General features: G+C 42.2%; 1 protein-coding gene across 1 annotated transcript; it reads left to right on the forward strand.

Moving 5' to 3' along the window:
- Positions 1–2,529: 2,529 nt before the first annotated feature.
- On the forward strand, positions 2,530–24,361 carry chga (chromogranin A). Its single transcript, XM_060915761.1, has 8 exons — positions 2,530–2,579; positions 4,322–4,371; positions 10,285–10,378; positions 17,101–17,169; positions 17,270–17,341; positions 18,720–18,896; positions 19,626–19,882; positions 24,076–24,361. Exons 1-8 carry the CDS (start codon positions 2,531–2,533, stop codon positions 24,157–24,159), a joined length of 852 nt encoding a protein of 283 aa, XP_060771744.1. The 5' UTR covers position 2,530; the 3' UTR covers positions 24,160–24,361.
- The last annotated feature ends 1,240 nt before the right edge of the window (positions 24,362–25,601 follow it).

Genomic DNA, 25,601 nt, shown 5'->3' on the forward strand with positions numbered 1-25,601 from the left:
ATAAAAATGGTGATCTCAATGCCTGATCAGTAGATGAATGTACTGCCAGTAGCCTTGATTTCCCAGTAACGGGGCTTTGATAGCAGTTTTAGTCTCATAGTAACACACAAGTCATTTCAGACCGCAGTAAGACTGTAAATAAATGTTAAAAAACACTATACCTCAGCATTTTATTGTATGTTTTTCTGTTTATTTCTTTTCCCCATGACATTCTGAACAGTTATTACATTCTACCAGATTTTTGAATATTTTTTTCCATACACTCTGGACAATAATTACTTTCTCACCAGTAAGTTCATATTTTCTTTTCCCTGGTTTTATTTGTCCAGTTATAGAGGACCATTATAAAAAATAATAATTAAAAAAATTATATATTATTTATTTATTTATTTATTTATTGCTACTTGGAATTTTTTTTGCAGGTAGAAAAATTGCTTCCCCCCCCAAGTGTTTTAGCTGGTTATTTGAAATTTAATGAAAAATTTTATGAGTGTTTTAGGACTGGGTTTTTTTTGTTTGTTTGTTTGGTTGGTTGGTTGGTTGGTTGGTTGGTTGGTTGGTTTTTTTTGCGCAAGTTTTCTATGGCACATTGTTGTTGGAGTTTTTTCCCAGTGTTTTGGTGAGTTATTGGGAAAAACAGTCTCTTTTAATCAGTTTTCCTTCCTTACTCGACTTCTTTTTAACATCACTGCTTTTCTTTACTGCATTCTGTGTGTGTGTGTGAGAGAGAGAGAAATCGATCACGTACAGCTCTCTGGAGCTCAACCCATCACTCAATATCACCAACCTTTAATGGCATGGCTTCTTAATGAAATGAAACTCTGAGTGGAATATAAAGTGGCATAGGGCGGCGTGTAAAGTTCCTGCGTGTGTTTTTGATACTAAAGGACCATCTTATCCAGTAATTAATCCCATGACAAAAAGGAAATTGATGAAATACTGTGGAAAAGGCTTCAGGTTTCAAGTTACCTGAAAAAAAAAACTGTTTAAAGCATTCTATATCGTTCTCCACCATTTTGCTATTTACTCAGAATGTAAGATTATACAATAAACAGGAAGAAGAACACTAAAAGCAACAATTGCAGTCTCTCTTCGATGCTTTTCTGCTCATCAGGGATGTTGAGAGTGATTATTTTTGTTTCTACAGTATATCCTTCTTGTCAGCTCCACCCAGTCTTGTGGTTCTGTCCTGATCTCTCTCATCAGCAGCCTGGAGACCCTCAGCTCACAGGATGGTTTTTGTTTTCTACACCATTCTGAGTGTGGAAATGGGCTGGAGGTGTGTGTGTGTGTGTGTGTGTGTGTGTGTGTGTGTGTGTGTGTGTGTGTGTGTGTGTGTGTGTGTGTGTTCAATTCCTATTCTAATGGGAACATTAACTGAAGCTCTTGACATGTCTCTGCATGGCCTGATGCGTGGTCAGAGAGCCCATGCTGACTCCTGTACACCACTGAAAGTCCTCCAGTGGTCCCATGAGCATCAGAACTGAACCATGGAGCAATGGAATCTGATAAATCATGGTTTCTTTTCCGTCATGTGGACAGCCGTGTGTGTGTGTCTATGGGAAGAAGGCAAGCCAGCAGAGGCAGTGTGATGTTCTGGACGATGTTCTGCTGGGAAACTTTGGGTCGTGGTGTTCATGTAGATATTACTTTGAGACGTATCACTAACCTACACGTTATTGTAGACCAACTTCACCCCTTTATGGTACTGGACTCTCAGCAGGATAACGCTCAGGAACATGACCGAGTCTGATCCATGGAGGCTCCACCTCACACCTCACTGCTGCTAACGTGTTGGCGTCAGATCCCACAGCGCACCTTCAGAGGTCTTGTGGAGTTCAGGCCTCGATGCAGCAGAGCTGTTTTGGTGGGACGAGGGGGACTTGCATAATACAGCAGGAGGTTTTAATGTTCCGGCTGATCCGTGTACAGGATGATGTTATCACACAGTAAAGTTGTGAAGTAGAACTGAATCGGTTCACTGCTGAGGCAAATTTTTAAATTCTAGGCCACATGAGGACAGTATTTCACTTCACCTCCATTAAATACTGCACTCAAACTTGACAAGTTAATTCACTGAGTATATAAATAACTTTCCATGAAAGTAACACACTGAGTTTACTGAGTCAGAATTCGGCTTGGGAGATAAAATGAGCAGAAACTATAAAAATAAATAAATAGATAGTAATTCCAATAGGAGTGTTGGGTGAGTGTTGGTGGTGACGCCACTTCCGGCTCCTCTGGCCGGTATAAACGTGCTCTGCTGCAGTAGATCGGTGTGTGTGTGGTAGGTAGGTAGGGAGAGAGAGAGAGAGAGAGAGAGGGAGGGGCAGAAGCAGTGTCTGTGTGTGTGTACTTGGTGTATGAGTGATGCTGATGTGGTGTTTAGGTCCAGCATGCAGCCGTAATTCATCAGTGCTGGGTTTATTCATCTGCTGAGGAGAGAGAGAGAGAGAGAGAGAGAGAGAATAAAAGCTCGGCTCTGGGTTCTGGAGGTTCTGTGCTGAATAAATCTCCTCACATCAGCATGATGAGAGCTCTGAGATGCGCTCTGCTTCTCCTCCTGCTGCTCCAGTGCGGTGAGTCTCTCTCTCTCTCTCTCTCTCTCTCTCTCACTCACACACTCTAACATCATCTGTGGGGAACCTGCTCAGCACCAAGCACAGTGCGAATGTAGGGCACTTATTGTAGGTCATGTGGTGTAGGGCACTTATACATATACACACACACACACACACACACACACACACACACACACACACACACACACACGTCTTCATGTAAGGCACTTATTGTAGGTCATGCGGTGCAAGGCAGTTACTGTAGGGCACTGACTGTAAGGCACTTGGTGTAGGCTGCTTGGTGTAGGGCAGTTGGTGTAGAGCACCTTACTGTAGGGTACTTGGTGTCGGGCACATTACTGTCAGGCACCTCATTTAGGGAACTTGGTGCAAGTCATTTACTGTAAGGCACTAGTTGTAGGGCAATTTCTGGAGGGTACTTACTGTAAGGCACTTGGTGTAGGCTGCTTGGTGTAGGGCAGTTGGTGTAGAGCACCTTACTGTAGGGCACTTGGTGTCGGGCACATTACTGTCAGGCACCTCATTTAGGGAACTTGGTGCAAGTCATTTACTGTAAGGCACTAGTTGTAGGGCAATTTCTGGAGGGTACTTACTGTAAGGCACTTGGTGTAGGCTGCTTGGTGTAGGGCAGTTACTGTATGACAATAGGCATAAGACACTTGGTGTAAGGGCACTTACTGTAAGGCACTTGGTGTAGGGCATTTACTGTAAGGCACTTGGTGTAGGGCACTTATTGCAGGTCATGTAGTGTAAGGTAATTGATGTAGGCTGTTTGGTATAGGGCCCTTGGTGTAGGGCACTAGGTGTAGGGCACATCCTTCTAACGCTGCTTATTATGCTGGTATTATCACTTTAATGACTCCAGACTCTGAAGAGAATATTGTTTTGTTTTAAAATATAATAAAAAGGAATCCCACCTACTGCTTTAATCAGTGCTGCAGGTTTCTACCGCTTAGTGCAAAAGTTTGTACACCCCAGGCTAAAACATCAGACAAATTTTAATTCATATAGAAATCAGAAGAATAATCATTGTGCCAGTGATGGAGTTGCTGTCACCACACCCAAACTGATTACTGTCCTACAGCAGCATGACACCAAGTGTTTTATTCCTCTTCTACCACAGCACTCGGTATAGCAGCTATAAACAGTCGTTTCCTCACCAGCCTCGCTTTAGTCTCTCTGAGTGAATAATTGTTGCTCACTGGGAAAAATCTCTGAGTGGAACTGGCTGAACAGTAAACATTATTTTTTTGTACACTTTTTGAACACGTTTTTATGTATATATAAATTCTGGACACCGAATCTCTGATCCTGTACTGACTCAACAAAGTTCTATATCGAGAAACATATCGTGTGTGTTGTTAAGATATCTTTAAGTGCTGTGAGGTGATAATTCTTGCCGTATTACATGCGATAATTACCTTTTTATCAAAGGAAGGATTATTATTATTTTTTAAATATTCTTGCATTTTATTGTTTTAGCGCTTTCTTTTTTAAAAAGACATTAAAATATGTTCAAAAAGAAAAATAAATATATATTTTAAAAAAAAATTCAAATCCTGAGTCTGGATTAGTGGAACTGATGTGTTATAGCGAGTAGAAAATCAGTCCAAAATGAATAAAAACATAATTCACACAGTTTAAATCCTGAACTAATACTTTGATTTTATTTTAGTTTCATTTACACATTATACTGCAATCTTTTCACTGCCTTTAATTTCTGTTCTTTCCTCCTGCAGTTTCCTTACTGCCCGTGTCTCACACTCAGCTGGAGCACGAGGACGTGAAGGTAAAGATCACACACACCGTTAGCATTCATTCCACTACAGCACTGCTGAATTTTGGATTCTGATTGGCCAGGAGATGTTGGTTGATTAGCGTTTTGTCTCAAGCAGAACCCTTTTAGGAAGCTTTAGCGAAGAACCCATTGTTCTTTTGAGAGTGTAGTATAGAAACAGTGTTGCATAAACAGTTTTTCATGAGAAAGTAACTAACACACACTAAAAAATTCACTAGCAGTCACCTGGTAATGTCATAAACTGTTTTACATATTCATTGAATCAGCATGATTATTTGCATATCAAATCACAAACTAGACAGAGACTGGGACTAAAGTCACCGTAATTTGCGCTAGCTGTTACAAACCGGGACGTCTGGGCACTGTACCCTATAGATCCGGAATGGTAAGAGATAGAGAATGACGCTTAGTGAGGAAAAGTTGCGCCTTGCCGCCCTGAACAAAATAAAAAAAAAAACTGATTGAGAAAAATAATGAAAATTGACGGAGTTATGAGTGATTGGGAAAAAAAAGCCCATTTTTCATGGATCATTCCGGACCAGTGATCCAGATCAGCACCAAAAGTCATAGCAACTTAACTCAGCCCAGAGGGATTCTTCATGTGAAATTTGGTGATGATTGGTTGAAAACTGAGGGAGAAATAGTGTCCTAAAAATGTTAGAAGAAGAAGAAGAAGGTAGAGAGTACTTTCTGAGTGAATGAGAGTAAGAATTTGCACCAACGCTGCTAGCACAGATTAATTAATTAAGCTGTGCACAGAAGGAAGATTATCAGAAGACACATAGAGTTTTATTAGTGATCACTGATTGGTCTTTGGGAACAGTGGTGATCAGTGATTGGTTGAAGGGATCAGTGGGGATCAGTGATTGTTTGATGGGAACAGTGGTGATCAGTGAGTGTTGATAGGAACAGTGGTGATCATTGATTGGTTTATGGGAATAGTGGTGATTAGTGAGTGTTAATGAGATTAGTGGTGATTCTTGGTTGGTTGATGGGAACAGTAGTGATCAGTGATTGACGGGAATGGTGGTGACTGGTAACAATGGTGATCAGTGATTGTATGGGAATAGTGGTGATTTTGTGATTGGTTGATGGGGTTATTGGTGGCCAGTGATTGTTTGATGGGAACAGTGGTTATCAGTGACTGCTCAATGAGAGTATTGGTGATTAGTCATCGTCGATGGGTTAGTAGTGATTAGTTAATGGGAACATTGGTGGTTAGTTGTTGTTGATGGGAATGGTGATTGATGTGAATAATGGTGCTTAGTGATTGTTGGTGGGAATAGTGGTGGTTAGTGATTGTTGATGGGAATGGTGGTGATTGGTTGACTGGAACAGTGGTGATCAGTGATTGTTTGATGGGAATAGTGGTGACCATTGCTTGGATGACAGGAACAATGTTGATCAGTGATTTTTTGGGCATAGTGGTGATTAGTGACTGGATACTGGGAACAGTGGTGATTTAGTGATTGGTGAAAACATTGGTGATTAGTGATTGGATAATGAACACTAGCGATCAGTTATTGGTTTTTGGGAACAGCTGTGTTCAGTGATTGTGGATAGTGGTGATTAGTGATTGTTGATGGGAACAGTCATGATCAGTGATAAAATGAGAGCCAGACATAAATGAAATGTGAGATGCATGTTTTTACAAATAAAATATTGGTTCACAAATGTACACACACACCTATCATTCACTGTGGATGTATTTTGTGAAATGCAAAAACCTATTTGTGACTCTCATTTTATTTTTGTTGAAATTATTTATTTGCAAATAATACAAACCCAGTAGTGCGCTCTCAGATGGGCTCATCGCTTCCTAAAAGGATCAACTCTGAACCCATTCTGAAAGGGAAACGTAGAGGTTCTGCACAGAACGCTTAAGGGATCTGGAAGTATTGTGTTTTCCAGGAGAATCTGTACGATTGCATAAACGTAATCGTTAAACATTCCTGTATTCACATTACATTTTAAAACGTTCCTTTTTAATGATGGAGTGAATGACCTTCAGATACAAGCATGAAAACTGAACCTGCAAACTTGAGTACAATATTGCAGTGCTGATATTCCTTGTGTGTGTGTGTGTGTGTGTGTGTGTGTGTGTGTGTGTGTGTGTGTGTGTGTGTGTGTGTGTGTGTGTGTGTGTGTGGGCTACACACATTTGCCGCGGTTGTGACTCAACATCGTGACAGTTGGTCTCAGGAGTTTATAAAACAGTTTGGAGTATTGAATGCAGCATGATGGTCTGTAAAAAAAGCCTCCAGGAGCAGATGGTGATGGTTTAGTCAGTGTGTAATGGAGTTCAGTTTAACCCCTAAACAGCCACAGTGCATCACACTCTGTGTTTCCTGTTTCCTGTGTGTCACTGTGATCATTTAATCAGGCTGAAAGCATCAAGGCCATTCCTGGTACAGGAGTGGGAGGGAGAGAGAGAGACTATACCTGATAAAGCACCTTGAATAAAGAGAAATGAGGTTTTGAGTTTCAGCTCCTCGTCCTTGTCCTGCTGTAATCTGTGTGAAATCAGAAGCTCTCTCTCTACTCTTTATTAAAGGACATGCTGGAGCTCATGTCTCTGACTGACTCTGTTTCAGTGAATGAAGTAATGAGAGGACTAGGTATGTGTTTAGAAGACTGAGACGCAGGACAATGAAGGACATTTACAGGCTATAATGTGATAAACCGCGAGACTGAAACAAACTCACTCTGAGATGAAACGATGGATCTGTGTTAATATAAAGCAGAGTCCAGGGTCCAAATTTGGCTTATTCTCAGCATAAAACAAGTAGCTGTGTGCAGAGACGCACACAACAGAAAGTCATTAAACTGCTCATATCCTCCGATCACTGCTCATTATTCACAACTCCATGCATTTTCAATTCCACTGAAATCTTATCAGTGATATAGGACATTAATTTTCTCACCTCTCGACATGTCTTGTACTTCTGGTGCTCACATCCCCATGTAGTGCCTGAGAGTTTTTATTAAGCCTAGTGGTCAAAAACAGGAACTGCAACAAGCTCTAATCGAGATCCATTGGGGCAGGAATCACATTGCCCCGTACTTGGGGGAGGAGCGGTGAACTGGACTGATGGTGATGATGAGGAGGAGGATACATTGGACTTGGTTAAAAGTACTCTGTGGCAACAAGAATCTTGTTTTATAGCAAATACCTGGAATTAAATTAAAATTAAAGTGCACACAGCATGTCTGGCAGCTCAGTGGTGTAGTGGTTAGCACTGTCGCCTCACAGCAAGAAGGTTCTGGGTTCGGGCCCAGCAGCCGACGGGGGCCTTTCTGTGTGTTTACATGTTTCCTCCAGGTGCTCTGGTTTCCCCCCACACTCCAAAGGCATGCAGTTCGGTTAACTGGCTACTCTAAATTGAATGTGCATGTGAAAGAAGGGTTGAGAGGAGAACACATCTATAATTACATTACATTAAGAGCAACATACCCAGAGCAGTTGAAGGTTAGGTGCCTTGCTTAAGGGCACTTCAGCCATTCCTGCTGGTCCAGGGAATCAAACCGGCAACCTTTTGTTCCCAAAAATGCTTCTCTAACCATTAGGCCATGGCTTCCCCATTAGAAGGCAATGGGAAACCACGACTGTAATTCCTTCCCTAGAAACTTCGATGGCTGAAGCCATCAGAGCAGACCTGACATCAGGCAGAACACTAACGAAGAAGACTATGATGTACAGAACAATTTCCATTGTATTGTAAAGATTGGAAGAGAGAAAGATGGATGATAGAGTGGATAACATCCGTACATCAGAAATGTGTGCGTGCCACAGTGACCTTGTTTCACTCACAAAGGCTGAGAAAAAGAAGAGGAACGCGTCTCCCTTTTCCAATGCCTGAATTGTTTGGGATTGTTTCAGGTGTTTTAAGTGGATTTTGAGATGTATTTGGACTGGGAATTGCTGCTGAAATCTGGCAACCCTGGTTATCTCATCTCATCTCATTATCTCTAGCCGCTTTATCTTTCTACAGGGTCGCAGGCAAGCTGGAGCCTATCCCAGCTGACTATGGGCGAAAGGCGGGGTACACCCTGGTCAAGTCGCCAGGTCATCACAGGGCTGACACATAGACACAGACAACCATTCACACTCACATTCACACCTACGCTCAATTTAGAGTCACCAGTTAACCTAACCTGCATGTCTTTGGACTGTGGGGGAAACCGGAGCACCCGGAGGAAACCCACGCGGACACGGGGAGAACATGCAAACTCCACACAGAAAGGCCCTCGCCGGCCCCAGGGCTCGAACCAGGACCTTCTTGCTGTGAGGCGACAGCGCTAACCACTACACCACCGTGCCGCCAACCCTGGTTATTTATAGACAAATTAATGTCTAAAGCCACACAAAGTGAGCTGCTAGATTGTATGCTGGATGACCGTTCACGGTCGACTCTCTACCACAGCTGCCTGTCTACCGCAGGGTTTCTCGAAAAATTCACTAGATAGCATGAGTCATTTGATCATCTCTCCATTTCATGGTTTTTGAATTTCTTATTATTTATATTGTCCTGCAACACCAACATCTACGGCCAGGAACTACTGCTGCTGTTGCTTTGTTTTGTTCCTTTTAACTAGCCAAATCCAAGGCCTCTTAACTTTCCATTAGTGATGATTGACTCCAGCTGGTGGCTTCTCTGTGCACAACATAAAAAGGGTTCGATTGACACTCATTGGATTGACCAACACACAGTACAATGGGAAAGTCCAAGGAGCTCAGTGCAGATCTGAGAAAGAGGATCATAGATTTACACACTCAGGAATGTCTCTTGGAGCCATTTCTGAACAAGTCAAGATTCCAAGATCATCAGTTCAAACTATTGTGTATAAGTACAAGTTATTATGATGTGTAGCCACTTTATTGGAAGATGACCCAAACTGTCCCCTTCAGCTGAGAGGAAATTGGTTCAGATGGTCAGGAACAACACCAGAACCACCAAGGCACAGACCTGCCATGAACTGGAAGCTGCTGGAACACTAACATCAAGCAAGATTTCCATCACCATGGACTGAGAGGCTGCTGCCCAAGAAAAAAAAAAGTCCATAATCAACACCTTCAAGTTCAACTAAAGTTTACATCTGACCACATGGGGAAAAAATGTTCCTCCAGAAAGCTTCGATGGTCAGATGAGACAAAGATTAAGTTGTTTGGGCACAGTGATCAGAGGTACAGAGGAACACTGGAGCAACTGTTAAACATGGTGGTGGTAGCATCATGGCCCTGGGGCTGTTTTGCTGGCAGTGGAACTGATGCATTGCACCAGAATTCTTCAGCTTAACCTCAAACCATCAGGTCCCTGGACACAATTGGGTGTTCTAACCTGACAATGACCTTAAACACACTTCAGAGCTGGTTGTAGAGGATAAAGCAGGATAACATAGCTTAAAACAAGTCCTGACCTCAACCCTGCTGAAAATATGTGGACTGTATTTTAAAGTCAGGTCTGTTCCAGGAAATGCACAAATTCAAATGAACTCTGATAATTCTGTCAAGAAGAGAGGACAAATATCCAACCAGAATTCTGACAGAAGCTTGTTGATGATGACCAAAAGTATCTGGTCAAGGTGAAGCCTGCTAAGGGACATTTAACCAAATGTTAGGTGGCTGTATGTGAATTTTTGACCCTGTGTCAATTTCAGAAAACCAAAAATAAATTATACCGTGTGCACCAAATTCTTTTTTTTAATTAATGATTTATGTTGTACAATCATTCTGCCACAGGAAAAGGAAAAAAAACAGTTCAGAGAAATCACTAAAAGCCTGATATTCACGTGATCTTCACATCTATGTATGTAAACTTCTGACCTCAGCTCTATTGTCTTTGTAATTGAGAGTTGTGAACTGGACATTATTAGGTTTTGTGTGTATCCTGTGTATGTTCTCAGGTGATTAAGTGTATCGTGGAGGTGCTGGCTGATGCCCTGAGTGAACCTCACTCCCTCCCCGTGTCTCAGCAGTGCCTGGAAACCCTCAGGACCGGTGAGATGTGCACATCTAATATGAATATTAATATTAAAGTGGAAATTGGCTGCAAGTGTAAGCAGTTAGATATGATAGAGGAGCATGTTAAATATCGGCGGCGGTGGCTGTCCATCGCTAGAGATGATGACTGCTTCATTAGGATGCGCAGAAACGGAGATGGGCTGCAAGGCTTGCACTAGAGCTCCTCTCCTAATGAAGCACCTTGCACAGTAAGGTAAGACAAACGATGTTGTTCCTCCATCATGTTGTTTCTCTGGACCTCCAGACCTGACGCCAAGTGGTGCACAAAAGTGCCACAGACCTGACGGATATGGAAGTTGCCCCACAGTGACAACTGACTTGCCGAGTGAGTGATGCCATCTGTTGGCCATTTGAGTGGCTCTTCCGCATGCCATCTGGTGGTGCGCCATTGACCCTGTTGGGTTCATCTGCCATGTTGCACCGAAAAGCACCCTGCTGCCAGTGCCTTATTGGTAATGTACTGGAACCCAGGCAGGTGCTACCACTCCGGGTCAGAGTGGACCTGGGAGCAACGGTGATTAAAGGTCCCATGGCATGGTGGTTTGTTGATGCTTTAAACGGGCTCGTGGAGGTTTCCGGATGTTATATCCTCAGGCTTTCTCGAAATGAACCCTCGGCACGTAGATATAGCCTCCTGGGAGAAAGCCCCATTTCAGCGCTTTTCCCAGTGCGTCGTTTTGCTAATGAGAAGCAGGAGGCGGGGAAGGGTAGAGGGTGGGGGCGGGTCTTATCATTAATATTCATGACATGTAAATGTGTTACCTCTGATTGGCTAACAGCACTGTGACGCTACCTCCAGTGGGTCAGAACAAGCGGATGTGGGTGTCTTACTATGGCGAGAGAGAAGGAACAAACCGCGAAGGGAAAAATACCGCGCGCTGACGTCATTAAGGTGCAACGCGAGGAAATAAAATAAATTCAACAAATGTTTGGGTTTTTACTGAACAAACAAACAAATAAAATGAACGAGTGACTTAAAAAAAAGAATGTGGGTGTCTTTGTAAAAACTGTTTTGATTGGCTATTATAACAGAGCATGCTGCATGCTTTTTGGTTTTGTAGCCAGAGTACCTGGCTAACTGCAGGAAGCGGTTAGCTGCACAGCTAATGTAGCCATTGCAAGGCTAACGTGGCACCGATTTTAAAACACGGCAAAACGACTTAACAGTTATACACTTACTTGTTCGGTGTTTGTGGCTGATGTGGCAGGGATGCTTGGTATGGACCCAGGCTTCAGTGACAGTTGATGTGCAAAACCTGCCCTGTACTGTCCCAAGTTGTGGAAACATTCATCAGGAAAATGCTTCCGACAAACATATACCGTCTTAGGTAGACTCGACGGCGTATTATTGAAGTAAATAAAATTAAGCCACTGCGTCTTCAGGGGCTCTCCCGTCGGCAGTAAAAACAGACTCCTTTCTGTGTTGTCACATCCATGTACAGCACAACTTCCATGTTTGGTGGCAACTTTTGAGCTGGGCGGGCAATCCATACAGTGGGTGGGAATCCGGGGGGGGCGTGGGGATCATCTCCCTTGCTGACGTAGGCAAGGGAAGAGTTTATCAACGCGCCGTTTTGACGCGCCATTCTCAAATGTTGGGCATAGTTTGGTTTACACATTATGAAATTTCTAGCCACTGGGGTGACTTAAGAAAGTCAGAGGAACTCATTTTAACGTTAAAAAACCTCAGAAAGTGAAAATTTCATGCCATGGGACCTTTAAGGGGTAACTACACTTTTCCCAATACTTAAGTCCTCCCGGACCTGAGACTCACCACCGGTTGCGGGTTAAAGTCATATCCAAGACTAATGTTAAATATAAATATGTTAAATATAATGATTAATGGAGTAAAAAATGTTGCTATGGTAAAGTTTTCTGTCAGGAGATGTTTATTTATGGAACATTTCTGCAAGGATTCTCCAGCATCAGCACTTTGTAACAGTCAGAGGTGAAACTGTAACTTTAAGTTTCCTGACATCTTCAGGACGGAGGGGAGGAGTTTAAGGAGTTTCTTTGCAGTTTCTCAGATTAGTAGATACTTTTGAAGCTAAGCTCGGAGTTTTTGGTTTGAGACAGGAATCACACAGACGGCAGAAAGTTTTAAAGATAAACAGTGTGGTTAATGTCGCTGTATGTGAAATTGCTAAAAATTACAGTTTGACAGAGATGTTTTGGCTCTGCCCTGCCCTCTAGTGGACGCTGCATGTAATCCTCCAGATGTACAAAAGATGCGCAAGCAACGATGTGAACGTTGCTGTTGTGTGAGCGCATGTACATGTGGTCAAAGTGAAGGACATTTGCACCTCCTTCTCAGTATATAGGTAAAAGTATTTGGACACCTGATCATGGTCTATAATCGCTAGCACATTTCAAGTGTTGACTCTGTTCGTCATCGTTAAACTGGGCAGTCCGTTAACGGAATTTATGATAACAGAGTTGACATTTCCCACCATTTTATGTCACAACTCCACATGCTAACCTCAAACTAGCTACCACATAGCATGCGTAAAAATAGAATCTTATGGATTTTAATAATTTTATTGTTTTTTAAAAAATGGAGAGATTAAATCCAATATCACAATAACAGAGTTGATGAATAATGAATCTACCGTTGGTGTAAAATCCTCAACATTTTGTTCAAATTAATGAGGGAAGAAACTGAGCATAATATGCCTCACTGCCTTTCTGAAGTTTCCCGCCAGAGTAAGTAACATCACTTGGTGTAGGTGTCATGCATATTATTATTAAAAGTCTTTGTGGATTTTATGCAGTTTTATAGCAAAGTTAACAGAGTTGACAAGAATATTGGGACGGATTAAAAAAAATTATGACTGAAATTTCACATAATGCAGAAAATAGACTTTTTGTGCAATTGATTTTATAACGGTGAATAGAATAAGCTGCAAAAACCAGATTGTTAGACTGAATCACTTCCTGTTGATTCGAGTTGAGTGGATGAATCAGGAGTCGAAGACAGCCAATAATGTGGGGGGAGGGGTGGGAGTCTTTTAGTTAATGTTTTATGGATAAATTTGCATTATTGTTCAAAACTGATTCAATAAAGAGTTTTTTTGTGGAAAATAAAAAAAAGGTTTATCTCGGAGACGCGAAATGTACCCCGAATTCTAGAATGACCCATGTACTCGTAGAACTTCCCGTTCCAAAACCATGGGCATGGGTTTTCCCTTTGCTGTTATAACATCCCCCAGTCTTCTGGGAAGGCTTTCCACTAGAGTTTAGATTAGTGTTCATTCAGTTCAGCAACAAGAGCATTAGAGAGGTCAGGAAGTCTGGGGTACAGTCGGTGGTCCAGTTCATCCCAAAGGTGTTCAGTGGGCTTGTGTTCAGTCAGGGCTCTGTGAAGGATACTTGAGTTCTTCTATTCCAACACCATGTCTTCATGGAGTTCACTTTGTGTACAGGAGCATCGTCATGCTGGAACAGGTTTGGACTCTTGGTTCCAGTGAAGAGAAATTGTAATGTTACAGGGTACAGAGACGCTCTGTGGGTGTAATAGTCAGGTGTCCATATATGTATATATGTAATAAACAATCAAGACCATTAGCTTTAAAAAATATATGGCAAAATTGTCATCTTGGTGGGAAAGAAAATTGCAGAGCTCCACGCAAAAAAAGAACCCTAAGGTACATCATGGATGTTGGGAAAAATACCATCATCTCCCTTGTCCAGCACTGTTCCCAGGTCAGGGTCCATGTGGACCCTATTGTTCCACGTGGCATATTAATTGGAGCATAGTTTTACACCCTTCCTGCTGCAACCCTCCCATTTCTGGGTTTGGGAAACAACCATTTGCACTCACGGACAATTTCAAGTAGCCAGTTAACCTAACCACATATCTTTGGACTGCAGGGGAAACCGGAGCACCTGTAGGAAACCCATACAGACACGGGGAGAACATGCAAACTCCAGGCCCCTGTCGGCCACTGGGCTCGAACCCAGAACCTTCTTATTGTGAGGCAACCATGCTAACCAATTACACCACCATGGCGCTGTTAGGAAAAATACCATTAGGAATTAATTTTGGAAACAGTTTATGAATTCTTTTTTTTGTTTAAATCTACTGAAGAGTGGATAAGTCAGAGAAGCAACCAACTAACTATGTCAACTATCACCACCATGCTTCACAGATAGTGATGAGAAGTTAACAGTTTCATTTTGGTCTCCTCAGACCAGAGAACGTTTTTTACACAATAGCCGAGTCTTCAGAACGTCCACATGCGGTTTGGCCAGTTTTACGGCGCGTCAGTGCATCTGTCACACATCTTCATGCCATCACACTGACCTTGCGAATGTCATCGCTAATGGTTTTCATTTTCCCCTTGGCTACACACTGCTCACACAGCAAAGTTCCTGCTGTAATGAATGAAACAGCAGGACGGTGAGGAAATACGAGCTTTTACCCATCACTGCCTGTCTCTCACACACACACACACACACACACACACACACACAGAGGAAATCAGAGCATTAGCACAATATCGGCTTTTCCTGAGGAGAAATGAAATGCAGGAGACGAGAGGACGGAGGAGAAGAATGAGGGACATAGGGAAGGACTGAGAAAGAGAGAGAGAGAGATTCTCTGGAATGTGAACAGCTGAGTCAGCACTGTGTGTGTAGGTCAGCAGAAAAGGAGAAACTGTGATGCTGTGCTAATTTACGACACACACACACAGTGATTAATTGCACAGCTATAAAGAGGGATGTAATTTCCACTGCAGTTCACTTTCGCAAATCAAAAAGCAAAGCAACGCAAAAACTGGTGCAAGAATAAAAAACCCTGACAAAATACGTATCTAGAATACATACATAATGTACTAGTACATACCAGAATATGCGTATAACACACACAGTTCCACTTGTTCACGTTATTTTTCTTCATTCACACCAATGGACTTCTTTTAATTCCAGCAAAAAAACACTAAAAAATTTCATGATTTTTTTTTTTTTTGTGCAAACTCTCAGAGCTGATCAGAGGTCCAGGGCTTCAAGAGCTTACTTTTATATAGGAATCACCATGACGACCATTTCCCCATGTCCCGAAAGTAGAAACAGGAAGTAACGTGGGAAAAAAAAAAACCAACAACAACAACGAGCCAGTCACATTACTCAGCATGCAGTACTGCGTTTCAGTTGAAGACCATCGTTTTCAGGAGGATCAGATCTCAGGATTAGATCTCCTGAACTCAAACGGTTCCTCAGATTTTACGCCTTAACACACCAGCTTGTGTGTGTGCATTTGGAATGTTACTAATTTACACACATTTAATCCATCTTTATTTTTTATTTGTATTTTTCCCTTATTACAATTGCTGCATGTCATTTTTTTTTAAGGACTGTTTTCATTTTTCTCATATTTCTACACATACACTTTATTTACACTGTTCAACTGGTAAAGTATTGGTTTTAAAGATGATTTTTATTTTCTTAATAGTGTGTCTCTATCTCGAGATATATATACACAGGGTGTCTCAAAAAATGTACTTTAACTGTCCCTAACGTGCTGCCTTTTTTGTGTTGCAGGTGTAATTAATTAATCACAGCATGGCAGGAAATTATCACACCAAACCAAGAACAATTGATGCATTGAAATTGGAAATTGAAAGACAATGTCGCGATATTCCTAATGACCTGTTTCGTGACGTTTGCGAATCCCTTGGTGCGCATTATCAGCGTTGTCTGGACAATAATGGTCATCAATTTGAACATTTGCGAACATGATTCTTCAATTACATTTGTCTTCTGTATTCGAAGCTATTCCATTTCACTCTATGTTCATAAATAAAGGTTTTCTCGTCATTCAAAGTGTGAGTACATTTTTTTGAGACACCCTGTGTGTGTATATATATATATATATATATATATATATATATATATATATATATATATATATATATATATATACACACTCACCATCCGGCCACTTTAATAGGAACTTGTTCTTGATGCTAAGACCCCTGTTCTTGGCTGCAGGACTGGAACCCAATGTGTTCTTCTGTTTTCTGTTGCATTTGTGCTGAGATGCTTTTCTGCTCACCGTGGTTGTAAATAGTGATTATATGAGTTACTATATCCTTCCTGGCAAAAAAAAAAGCTCGAACCACCTCAAATCTGTCTGTTTGATTTACTTTCCATCCACAGAACTGTCACTCACTCTTTCACTCACTCGATGTTTTTTGGGTTTTGCACCATTGTGTCTGTGTAAACTCTAGAGACTGTTGTGTGTGAAAACCCCAGGAAGGAGATCAGCAGTTTCTGAAATACTCAAACCAAAAATACTCATCTGGCTCAAACCAACACCCATACCACAGCGAAAGAAAGTCATACTTCACTGTGAGATCACAATTTTTCCCGTTCTGATGTTTGAACATTAACTGAAGCTCGTGATTTGATGCATCAAGGGATCGGCTGATTACAGAACTGTGTAAACCAGTCGGTGGATGGATGGGTGTTCCTAATAAAGTGGCCAGTGAGCGTACATTCAGCCAAATGGAGACATTGTGTATAATTCTCCTGTCTTCAACATGAAAACTAAACATAATCAAGTCTTAAACTGTGTTTAATCCTATTTGGTTTTTTTAGTATACAGTTATTATATATTTACACACACTTCATATACCGTATAATTGTAACAAATTAGTGAACTGAGCTAAACTCTGTGTGTGTGTGTGTGTGTGTAGATGACAGACTCATGACCGTGCTGCGTCACCAGAACTTCCTCCAGGAGCTGCAGGACATCGCTGTTGCAGGTCGTCGAATCACTCGTCACATTTCTCACACGTTTTATTCCGTTCCATTTCCCCTTTCATTTCAAGTCATGCATTTAACTCCACCTCCTTCCCCTCCCAGGAGCCAATGAGAGATCTGAGAAAGGAATAGAGGAACGTTCTGACCACGCCCAGGACCTCCAGGAACCTGCAGGTGAAAAGATGTTTTGTTTTTCTTTGCTCCACATCACACAGTTCTCATCCCACACAGCTGTGTGCAGTTTTCTCTCGGACTGAAACCCTGCAGGTCAAAAAACTTCATTTACATTTTAATTCATACAAGATTCAGCAGGTGATCGCTGATATTATCAAGTACTTTTTTTTTTCACTGAAATATGCAAATGAGCCTTCATCTAATTACATATGAATAAATGTGCATACTATAAAATACTAATAAATACTAAAATGCACAAAAAGGCTCACAGATTATAAAAATGAAGTCTGTAAATGATTTTAGAAGGAAATTAAAATAGTAATTTCACTGTGAACATACGGAGAGATATTTACAGAGAATTAGGTTTGAAAATAATTTATTTAATCAAGAAAATAAAACATGCCATTTATAGAATAATTTTACCCTGTTTTTCATTATAAAATGTTACATTTTATAAAAATAATTTATGAAGTTTTTCTGTAATGAACTGCAAAATGGAGACAGAAATGAAGGTATGACAAACTCAGATTGAGAAAAAGGAAAGAATTGAAAAGGGGGAAAATGGAAAAAATGATGGAAGGGGGAAGGAAGGACAGAGGGATGGATGGATGGATGGATGGATGGAAGGAAGGAGGGATGGAATGAAGGAAGGAGGGAAGGATGGGCAGAAGCACAGACGGAGGGAAGGAAGGAAGGACAGATGGAGGGATAGAAGGAAGGATGGATGGACGGACAGACATAAGGATGGAAGGAAGGGCAGACAGAAGGAAGGAAGGGCAGAAAGGAAGGATGGATGGATGGAAGGAAGGAGGGACAGAAGAAAGGACAGGTGGAAGGAAGGAAGAACAGATAGAAGGATGGAAGGAAGGGCGGACGGACGGGATGGGAAGGGTGGATGGACTGAAGGAAAGACAGAAGGCATAAAAGGTCAAAGAAAAAATAGTAAGATGAGAGTGAAAGGAAGGGAAAAGAAAGAAAACATAAAGAAAGAAAAAAGAACAGAAGGAAAAGAAAATGTAAAAATGTGGAAGCTAAAATGAAATGTGATTTGATATATTTTGACTCGAATGTGTGGTTCATAAAGGAAATAGTTGTCCATCGTAATGACACATCAGCTGACCTGAAGATTTTCAGGGACATATGAGATGATGTCATTGAAAAGGGGGCGGAGCTTAAAGCCTTTAGCATAGTTGCCAAGTTGGAGATAAGACTGTGAAGAAACGCAGTGAAGTGCACATCACTCACAGTTTATTATTACAGTTTAAGAGCGGACGAGTTTTACACGCAGTTTATCCAAAAATTATATAAAGAGATTTCAGTGTGTAGAAAGCTTCCCTGATTTGTCTGTCTCCGCCCTCCTCCTGCTCCCTCCTGATAGATCAGTCCATGCTGATGGCCGTCCTGACCCCGGGAGAGACGGTGAACAAGAGAGGAGCGGAGGAGGAGAAGGACCAGGAGTCTCAGGAGAATGACATCATCACCAGTCACGAGGAAGATGAGAAAGGAGAACAAGTGGTGATGAAGAAAACAGAAAAGAGTGAGGAAGAAGAAGAAGGTGATGGCATTTTTTTTATCATTACACATTCAATTCACTCTGCAACTCATTAACATGATATTGAAATTATTTAAACGATGTGAGCTCCGTTTGTGATCTCATAAAATAATTTCCATAGTTTTGGACCAATCGCATTCAATATGCAAATGAGCAGAGGATGATGGGAAACGTTTAGCTGCAAAACCTGCATGTTAATTATTAATCCAGATAACCAGCTACGATTTCAACGACCTCTCGTTAAATGTATATAGAGACATTATGGAGAAAAATAAAGCTTGGAAGAACGTAGCAGAGCTCGGTGGCGTCTCTGGTGAGAGTACGGAGCTGCTACAGTTAGCTTGTTTTGCTAATCTAATCTGAGAACGAGGCTATGAAGCTGAGAACGTAACACGCGAATCAGAGTAGTAGGCTAGTTCTCGCAAAACAGTGGACAGGCCACGCCTACAGGCAGCAAGCTACCGTACAAATGACACGAGTGTCTGCCGGACACGTCCCTGTGAACGAGCTGTTACTATAGAAACCATAACATGTTGAGTATAAACCTGCTCTACTGTCAGAGCTGCTGTTATAGAAAACTAATCAACACCTAACCAATCAGAGTCCAGGATTCAGCAGTGCTTTGGTGTCAAGCAGCTCACCAGAGAAAACCTGATGCTGATGCTGTGGTTAATGTAACAGCGGGGTGAAAATAAACACGAGGCGTTATGAACGATGATTTGTTTCCTTCAGCAGATGAGGAAGGAGCACCTGGAGCTCCAGAACACAAACGTGTGGAGGAGGAGAGTCAGGAGGAGAAGCCTGTGGAGAAAAGTCTGGGAAAGCAGAAACCCTGGAGTCGTAGCAGGGAGCTGGTCCATGGCAGGGCTTACAGCCAGCAGGAGGCGCTGCACCACTCCAAAGAGGTGTGGAAGAGCCCTGAGGAGGAGGAGCTCCAGATGATGGCAGGAAGAGACCCAGAGGAGGGCAGCGCCGCCAAGAAGACTGAGGTAAGGGTGTGTGTGTGTGTGTGTGTGTGTGAGGAAGTGTGTTGAGCCACATCACATCTCCTGCACTAGCACTGATGACGATGATGATGTAATGTACTGGACTGTTCATTCTGCACCCTCGTTAATCACACACTGAATAACAACAGCAACAAAATACACTGAAATAATCAACTCTATCTGCATTTCATACACGGAGGGAGGGAGGGAGGGAAACAAAGAAGGGGAGAAGAGGAGGAGCCTCAAAATGATACAATTAAAAAAATCAACAAAGGATAAAGAAAACAGGAGAAAGGAAGCAAAAACGGAGAAAAAGAAAAGGAAGAAGAATGTGAAGCACTGGAAAATAAGGAAAAATTAAAAGGAAAAAATGTGAGAAAGAAAAGTAAAAAGAAGGAAGGAGAAAGCCATAAATAATGAGTATACAAAGGAGTAGAAAAGAGAAATATAAAGAAAAGATAATTTGAGAAAGAAAGAATAGAGGAAGAAAGAGTGATGGATAGTAAGTAAGTTTAATTTGTATAGCATATTTAAACACAGCATACACTGACCAAAGTGCTGTACAGAGTCAGAATTAAAAGACAAATGATCAAAAAGAAATAAATAAAATAAAACTATAATAATAACAATAAGCTGATGATTAGGGAAAGGCCAAGGAGTAGAGATGGGTTTTTAGCCTAGATTTAAAGGCAGAGATGGAGGGAGCAGATCTGATGTCCGGTGGGAGCTGATTCCAGAGGCGTGGAGCAGCAACAGAAAAAGCTCTGTCGCCTCTCTGCTTCAGCCGCGAGCGAGGTACATGAAGAAGCCCTGCGTTAGAGGATCTTAGAGACCTTCGGACTGAGTGGGGCTGTAAAAGGTCATTGATGTAGGCTGGGGCCAGCCCACTGAGCGCTTTAAAAACAAATAATAAGACTTTATATTGTATTCTGAAAAAGACTGGGAGCCAGTGCAAGGAGGCCAGAACGGGAGTGACGTGCTCACGTCTCCTGGTGCCAATTAACAGATGTGCAGCTGCGTTTTGGACCAGCTGTAAACGTCTAAGTGAGGTTTGAGGGAGGCCAAGATAAAGGGAATTGCAGTAATCCAGTCGTGATGTGATAAAAGCATGGATGACTATTTCAAGATCGTTATGAGATAGGAAGGATTTGAGGCGGGAAATCACTCTGAGTTGGTAAAAACTATTTTTGACCACAGTGCTAATCTGTTTGTCAAAACAGAGATCGGAGTCAAGGAAGACACCCAGGTTTCTGGCAGAGGGTGTGACATGAGGAGTGAGGTGACCTAAATCGTTCACTGTAGTGCATCTTGCCTTGGAGGGACCAAAAATAATGACTTCAGTCTTGTCACCATTCAGCTGGAGGAAGTTGTTAGCCATCCAATTTCTGATGTCTTCAAGACAGACAAGGAGAGATTGGATGGAGTCCCTAGATTTTAAGGGCAAATACAATTGAGAGTCATCTGCATAAAGGTGAAAGGAAATGTTGGATGAATGAACAAAAATAATAGGAAGGAAGGAAAAGGAATGAAGGAAGAAAGAAGGAAGGATACAGGAAGGAAGGATAGAGGAAGAAAGAGAGAGAAAGGAAGGAAGGAAGAGAAAGAAAGAAAGGATAGAGGAAGAAAGAAAGGATAGAGAAAAAGAAAAAGGAAGAAAGAAAGGATAGAGAAAAAGAAAGGACAGAGGAAGGAAGAAAGAAAAGATAGAGGAAGGAAGGAAAAGAAAAAAGGATAGAGGAAGAAAGAAAAAAGAAAGGATAGAGGAAGAAAGAAAGAAAGAAAGAATAGAAGAAGCCTTTCTATGTCACATGTAAACTCTGGCACAGACTGAAGCACACAGTGAAAGTCCTCTCTATTAAACCCATCTGAAGCAGTGAACACACACACACACACACACACTAGAGCCCTGCACTCCCGCGGGACCCGGCGCAAAGCAGTGCGGCGCGGGACAAATTTTGAAAGCTCATTGCGGGCGCGGGCGGGAGCGGGAGCGCACATATGCGGCGCGGGAGGGAGAGGTGATAAGCTGCAGTCCCGCTAACTAAAAACGTGTTTAAAATAAAATTTATAAATTATTAATTTATGTCTATCATATATAATTTGTGCTGGGTATTTTATTTGGCATTAATAAAAACATTTTAAGATGCCTAAATTTGCAGAGAGAGTCAGATTGCCAGATTGAGTGAGGAATGGCATCTTAAATTTGCCATTGATCACCCTAACGGGAAATCCTTTGATCACTCTAATGACTCGCCGTTCACACCCAGCCTCCAGTGACCCACACTAACATGATGCCTCAATGACACCTTAGATGAGCTGGTCATCAGAATTCTGATTCTGATCCAGGAGAGGATAAACATCTCTCGTTCGTTTCTCGATTCCTTTCCTCTTCCGTGTTTGAGATCTCCGATCATGGCAGAAGAGCAGAGCTCCTTTACTGAAGCTCACAGTGCTTCAAAAGTAAGTGCTGCTTTAAAAAGAGGTACATTTACCGTTAAAAAGTCAAGAGTCCTGAAATCGGACATTTTAGTTAGAAATGCTTTACAAATGTAAACTGGGTTAGCCTAATGTTTTGTATGGCTGAACAATAAATATACCAAATTTCCACTTGGAATTACCTGCTCGCCTGTCTTTTTATTATTATTATTATTATTATTATTAGAGACACTGACGAAGGCAACAGCCAAAACGTTTGTCTCCTTCTGCTGCTAAAAACAACTGAAAAGAAATGTAACTAAAAGAATAAGTTCAAGAGTGCGATCCATCTCTCCTTTCACACGAATTATTCATAGGAGACGCACCACGGGAGAGCGCATACTTAAATGATTAGCCTACTTAAATAATTATTATTATCAGGTCTACATGCTGCCATTTCAACATTCCGAATTCAGAAACAAGGTAAATAATAACGATCGTGAGCTGTAGATATTTATGCTCAAATCCACTCAAAGTAGGGGGCGGGGCACCATCACGCTGTGTCAAGACAAGAACTTTCCTGAGAAATAACGCGAACGTCTGCATCATGCGGGATTTGCGGGCGGGAGCGGGACAAAATATGGCAGGCGGGAGCGGGACTGAAAATCATAATTCTTTGCGGGCGCGGGCGGGAGCGGGACTGCACAATGCGGGCGTGGGCGGGAGCGGGACTGAAAAATCCAACCCGCGCAGACCTCTAACTAACACACACACACACACACACACACACACACACACACACACACACAGAGAGCAGTGGGCAGCTACGCTACAGCACCCGGGGAGCAGGTGGGGGTTCGGTGCCTCACTCGGGCACCAACCTCAGCCCGGGGCCGCCCCATGTGAACCAAACCACGTCTTTGGACTGTGGGGGAAACCGGAGCAAACCCACACACATGGGGAGAGAACACAAACTCCACACAGAAAGGCCCCCGTTGGCCACTGGACTCAAACCCAGAACCTTCTGCTGTGAGGTGCCGGTGCGAACCACTACATCACTGTGCCGCCACAGAGGAAGAAAGAGTGAATTAAGGATGAATGAACAAAAATAATAGCAAGGATGAATGGAAAGAAAGAAAGGAAACAGGAATTTCCAGGGTTTGGATCCTGAGCTCAGGTTGCTGTCTGTGTGGAGTTTCAGCTCTTATCTCTCCATGTTCTCCAGTTTCCTCCCTAAAACCTCCTGCTCGGTGGATTTGTGAGGATAAACACAAACACGCTGAATCGTGACCCTGACGATCGTAAAGCATTTACTGAAAAACATGGAGAGGTGGATGGATAGAAAAAAAAATTTAATTCAGGAAAGATGGAGAGCAAAAGAGTAAATTAAAAATTTTGAGAAGAGCAGAAAGAAAGCTGCTGATTGGTCGGCTGTTGTAACACCCCTTATGTCATCATTTACTCATGTTCCTTCAGGACGGGAAAAATACAACTTATTAAAAAAAATCAGAAATGTTGCACTCCCTGGCCACTTTAATAGGAACAACTTGACGTTGATTCTAAGATCCGTGTTCTTGGCTGCAGGAGTGGAACCCAATGTGTTCTGTTTTCTGTTGCATGCTGAGATGCTTTTCTGCTCACCACGGTTGTAAAGAGTGATTATGAGAGTTACTATATCTTTCCTGGCAGCTCGTGTGTGTATGTGGTCTGTAATTGTCTACAAATTGTCTGCTCATTTATTCAGAGAAGACTCACAAGGAACGTTTTGTGTTGTGGTGCAGGACGCTGAGATGGAGAGCTTGGCTGTGATGGAGAACGAGTTGGAGAACATGGCTGAGAAACTACACAAGCTTCGACGTGGCTGAAACACACCAGCGTTCCTCCTCGAGAGGAACCTTCTGTCTGAAATGCACACGGCTCTGCAGCGTAAACACACATCCAGGACATGATCTGCTTCAGCTTCACCTCCGTCTCGCTCGCTTACTGAAGAACACGTGACGTTAAAACAACATGAGAAAAAAGCTGTAGTAGTAGTAATAATAATCATCATCATCATCATCATTAGTAAAAAGGAGGAGGAGTAAATTTCTCCACAGCCACGTGTGTTCTTTCAGTAATGCAATAATGTTTTTAATTAAATCGGATTTAACTGTAAGTACAAGTGGGATTTATTTTAGAAAAATAAACATTGCGAGAGTTCTGAGTAAAGTTGATTCATACGAGTGATCAGTGCTGTGTGTGACATGATTAGGGACTCACGAAATGAAACAAGATCGTCATGCTGGGAAGAAATTTTTAATCTTAAAATTAAATTGGTGTATAATCAGTGTACAGTGATTGAGGCAGATGAGTCTTTCTCCAATGTCCTTTCCCATGACTGGATTACTCTGGAGTTAGAGAGAAGAGAAGCATTACTCACACTGGGACCTGGATGATCAGTAGTAATGAAGAGATCTGGGTCATACATGAAGTATATTCAGTGGTAACAAAGCTAATGGTTAGGTCCAGAACCGAGATCAATAAACAGAGGCTCAAGCTGACACACACGCCCCTTTTCCACCAAAGCAGTTCCAGGGCTGGTTCGGGGCCAGTGTTTAGTTTGGAACCGGGTTTTCTGTTTCCACTGACAAAGAACTGGCTCTGGGGCCAGAAAACCCGGTTCCAGGCTAGCACCAACTCTCTGCTGTGCCAGAGGAAAGAACCGCTTACGTCAGCGGGGGGGGGGCGGAGTTGTTAAGACCAACAACAATAACAAGACCGCGAAAGATCGCCATTTTTAAGCGATGAGAAGCCGCAGCTGTAGAAACGCGAAGTCAGCCATTATTATTATTGTTGTTGCTGCTGCTTCTTCCGTGTTGTTTTTGCTTCGATATTCGCGCCAAGGTTTATGCAAACGTAGCGACATAACTGACGTATACAGCGACGTAATGACGTGTCTTCCCTTAGCACCGCGAGCTATGGAAAAGCAAACTGGTTCTCAGCTGGCTCGCAAGTTGAACGAGTTGTGAACCAGCACCAGCCCTGGAACTGATTTGGTGGAAAAGGGGTAACAGAGAGTCAGACACCAGGGCAAAGACAGGAAACCAGAAAAACAAAGAATAGCAATGTCTCAGAACTTACTCAGGTAACTAACAAACAGCAGAAAGGTGTCACTGTTTCATCAGTTTGTGCTACAGGAGAAGCTCCTCTGTTCTTCTGGATTGGACCATATGGGCTAGCCTTCGTGTCCCATGCGAATCAATGACACTTCAACACCCATGACCCCGTCACCTGTTCACCGGTTGTCCTTTGGATCATTGGACCACTT

This window comes from Neoarius graeffei, chromosome 3 (assembly GCF_027579695.1).
Source record: "Neoarius graeffei isolate fNeoGra1 chromosome 3, fNeoGra1.pri, whole genome shotgun sequence".
Classification (NCBI taxonomy): domain Eukaryota; kingdom Metazoa; phylum Chordata; class Actinopteri; order Siluriformes; family Ariidae; genus Neoarius; species Neoarius graeffei.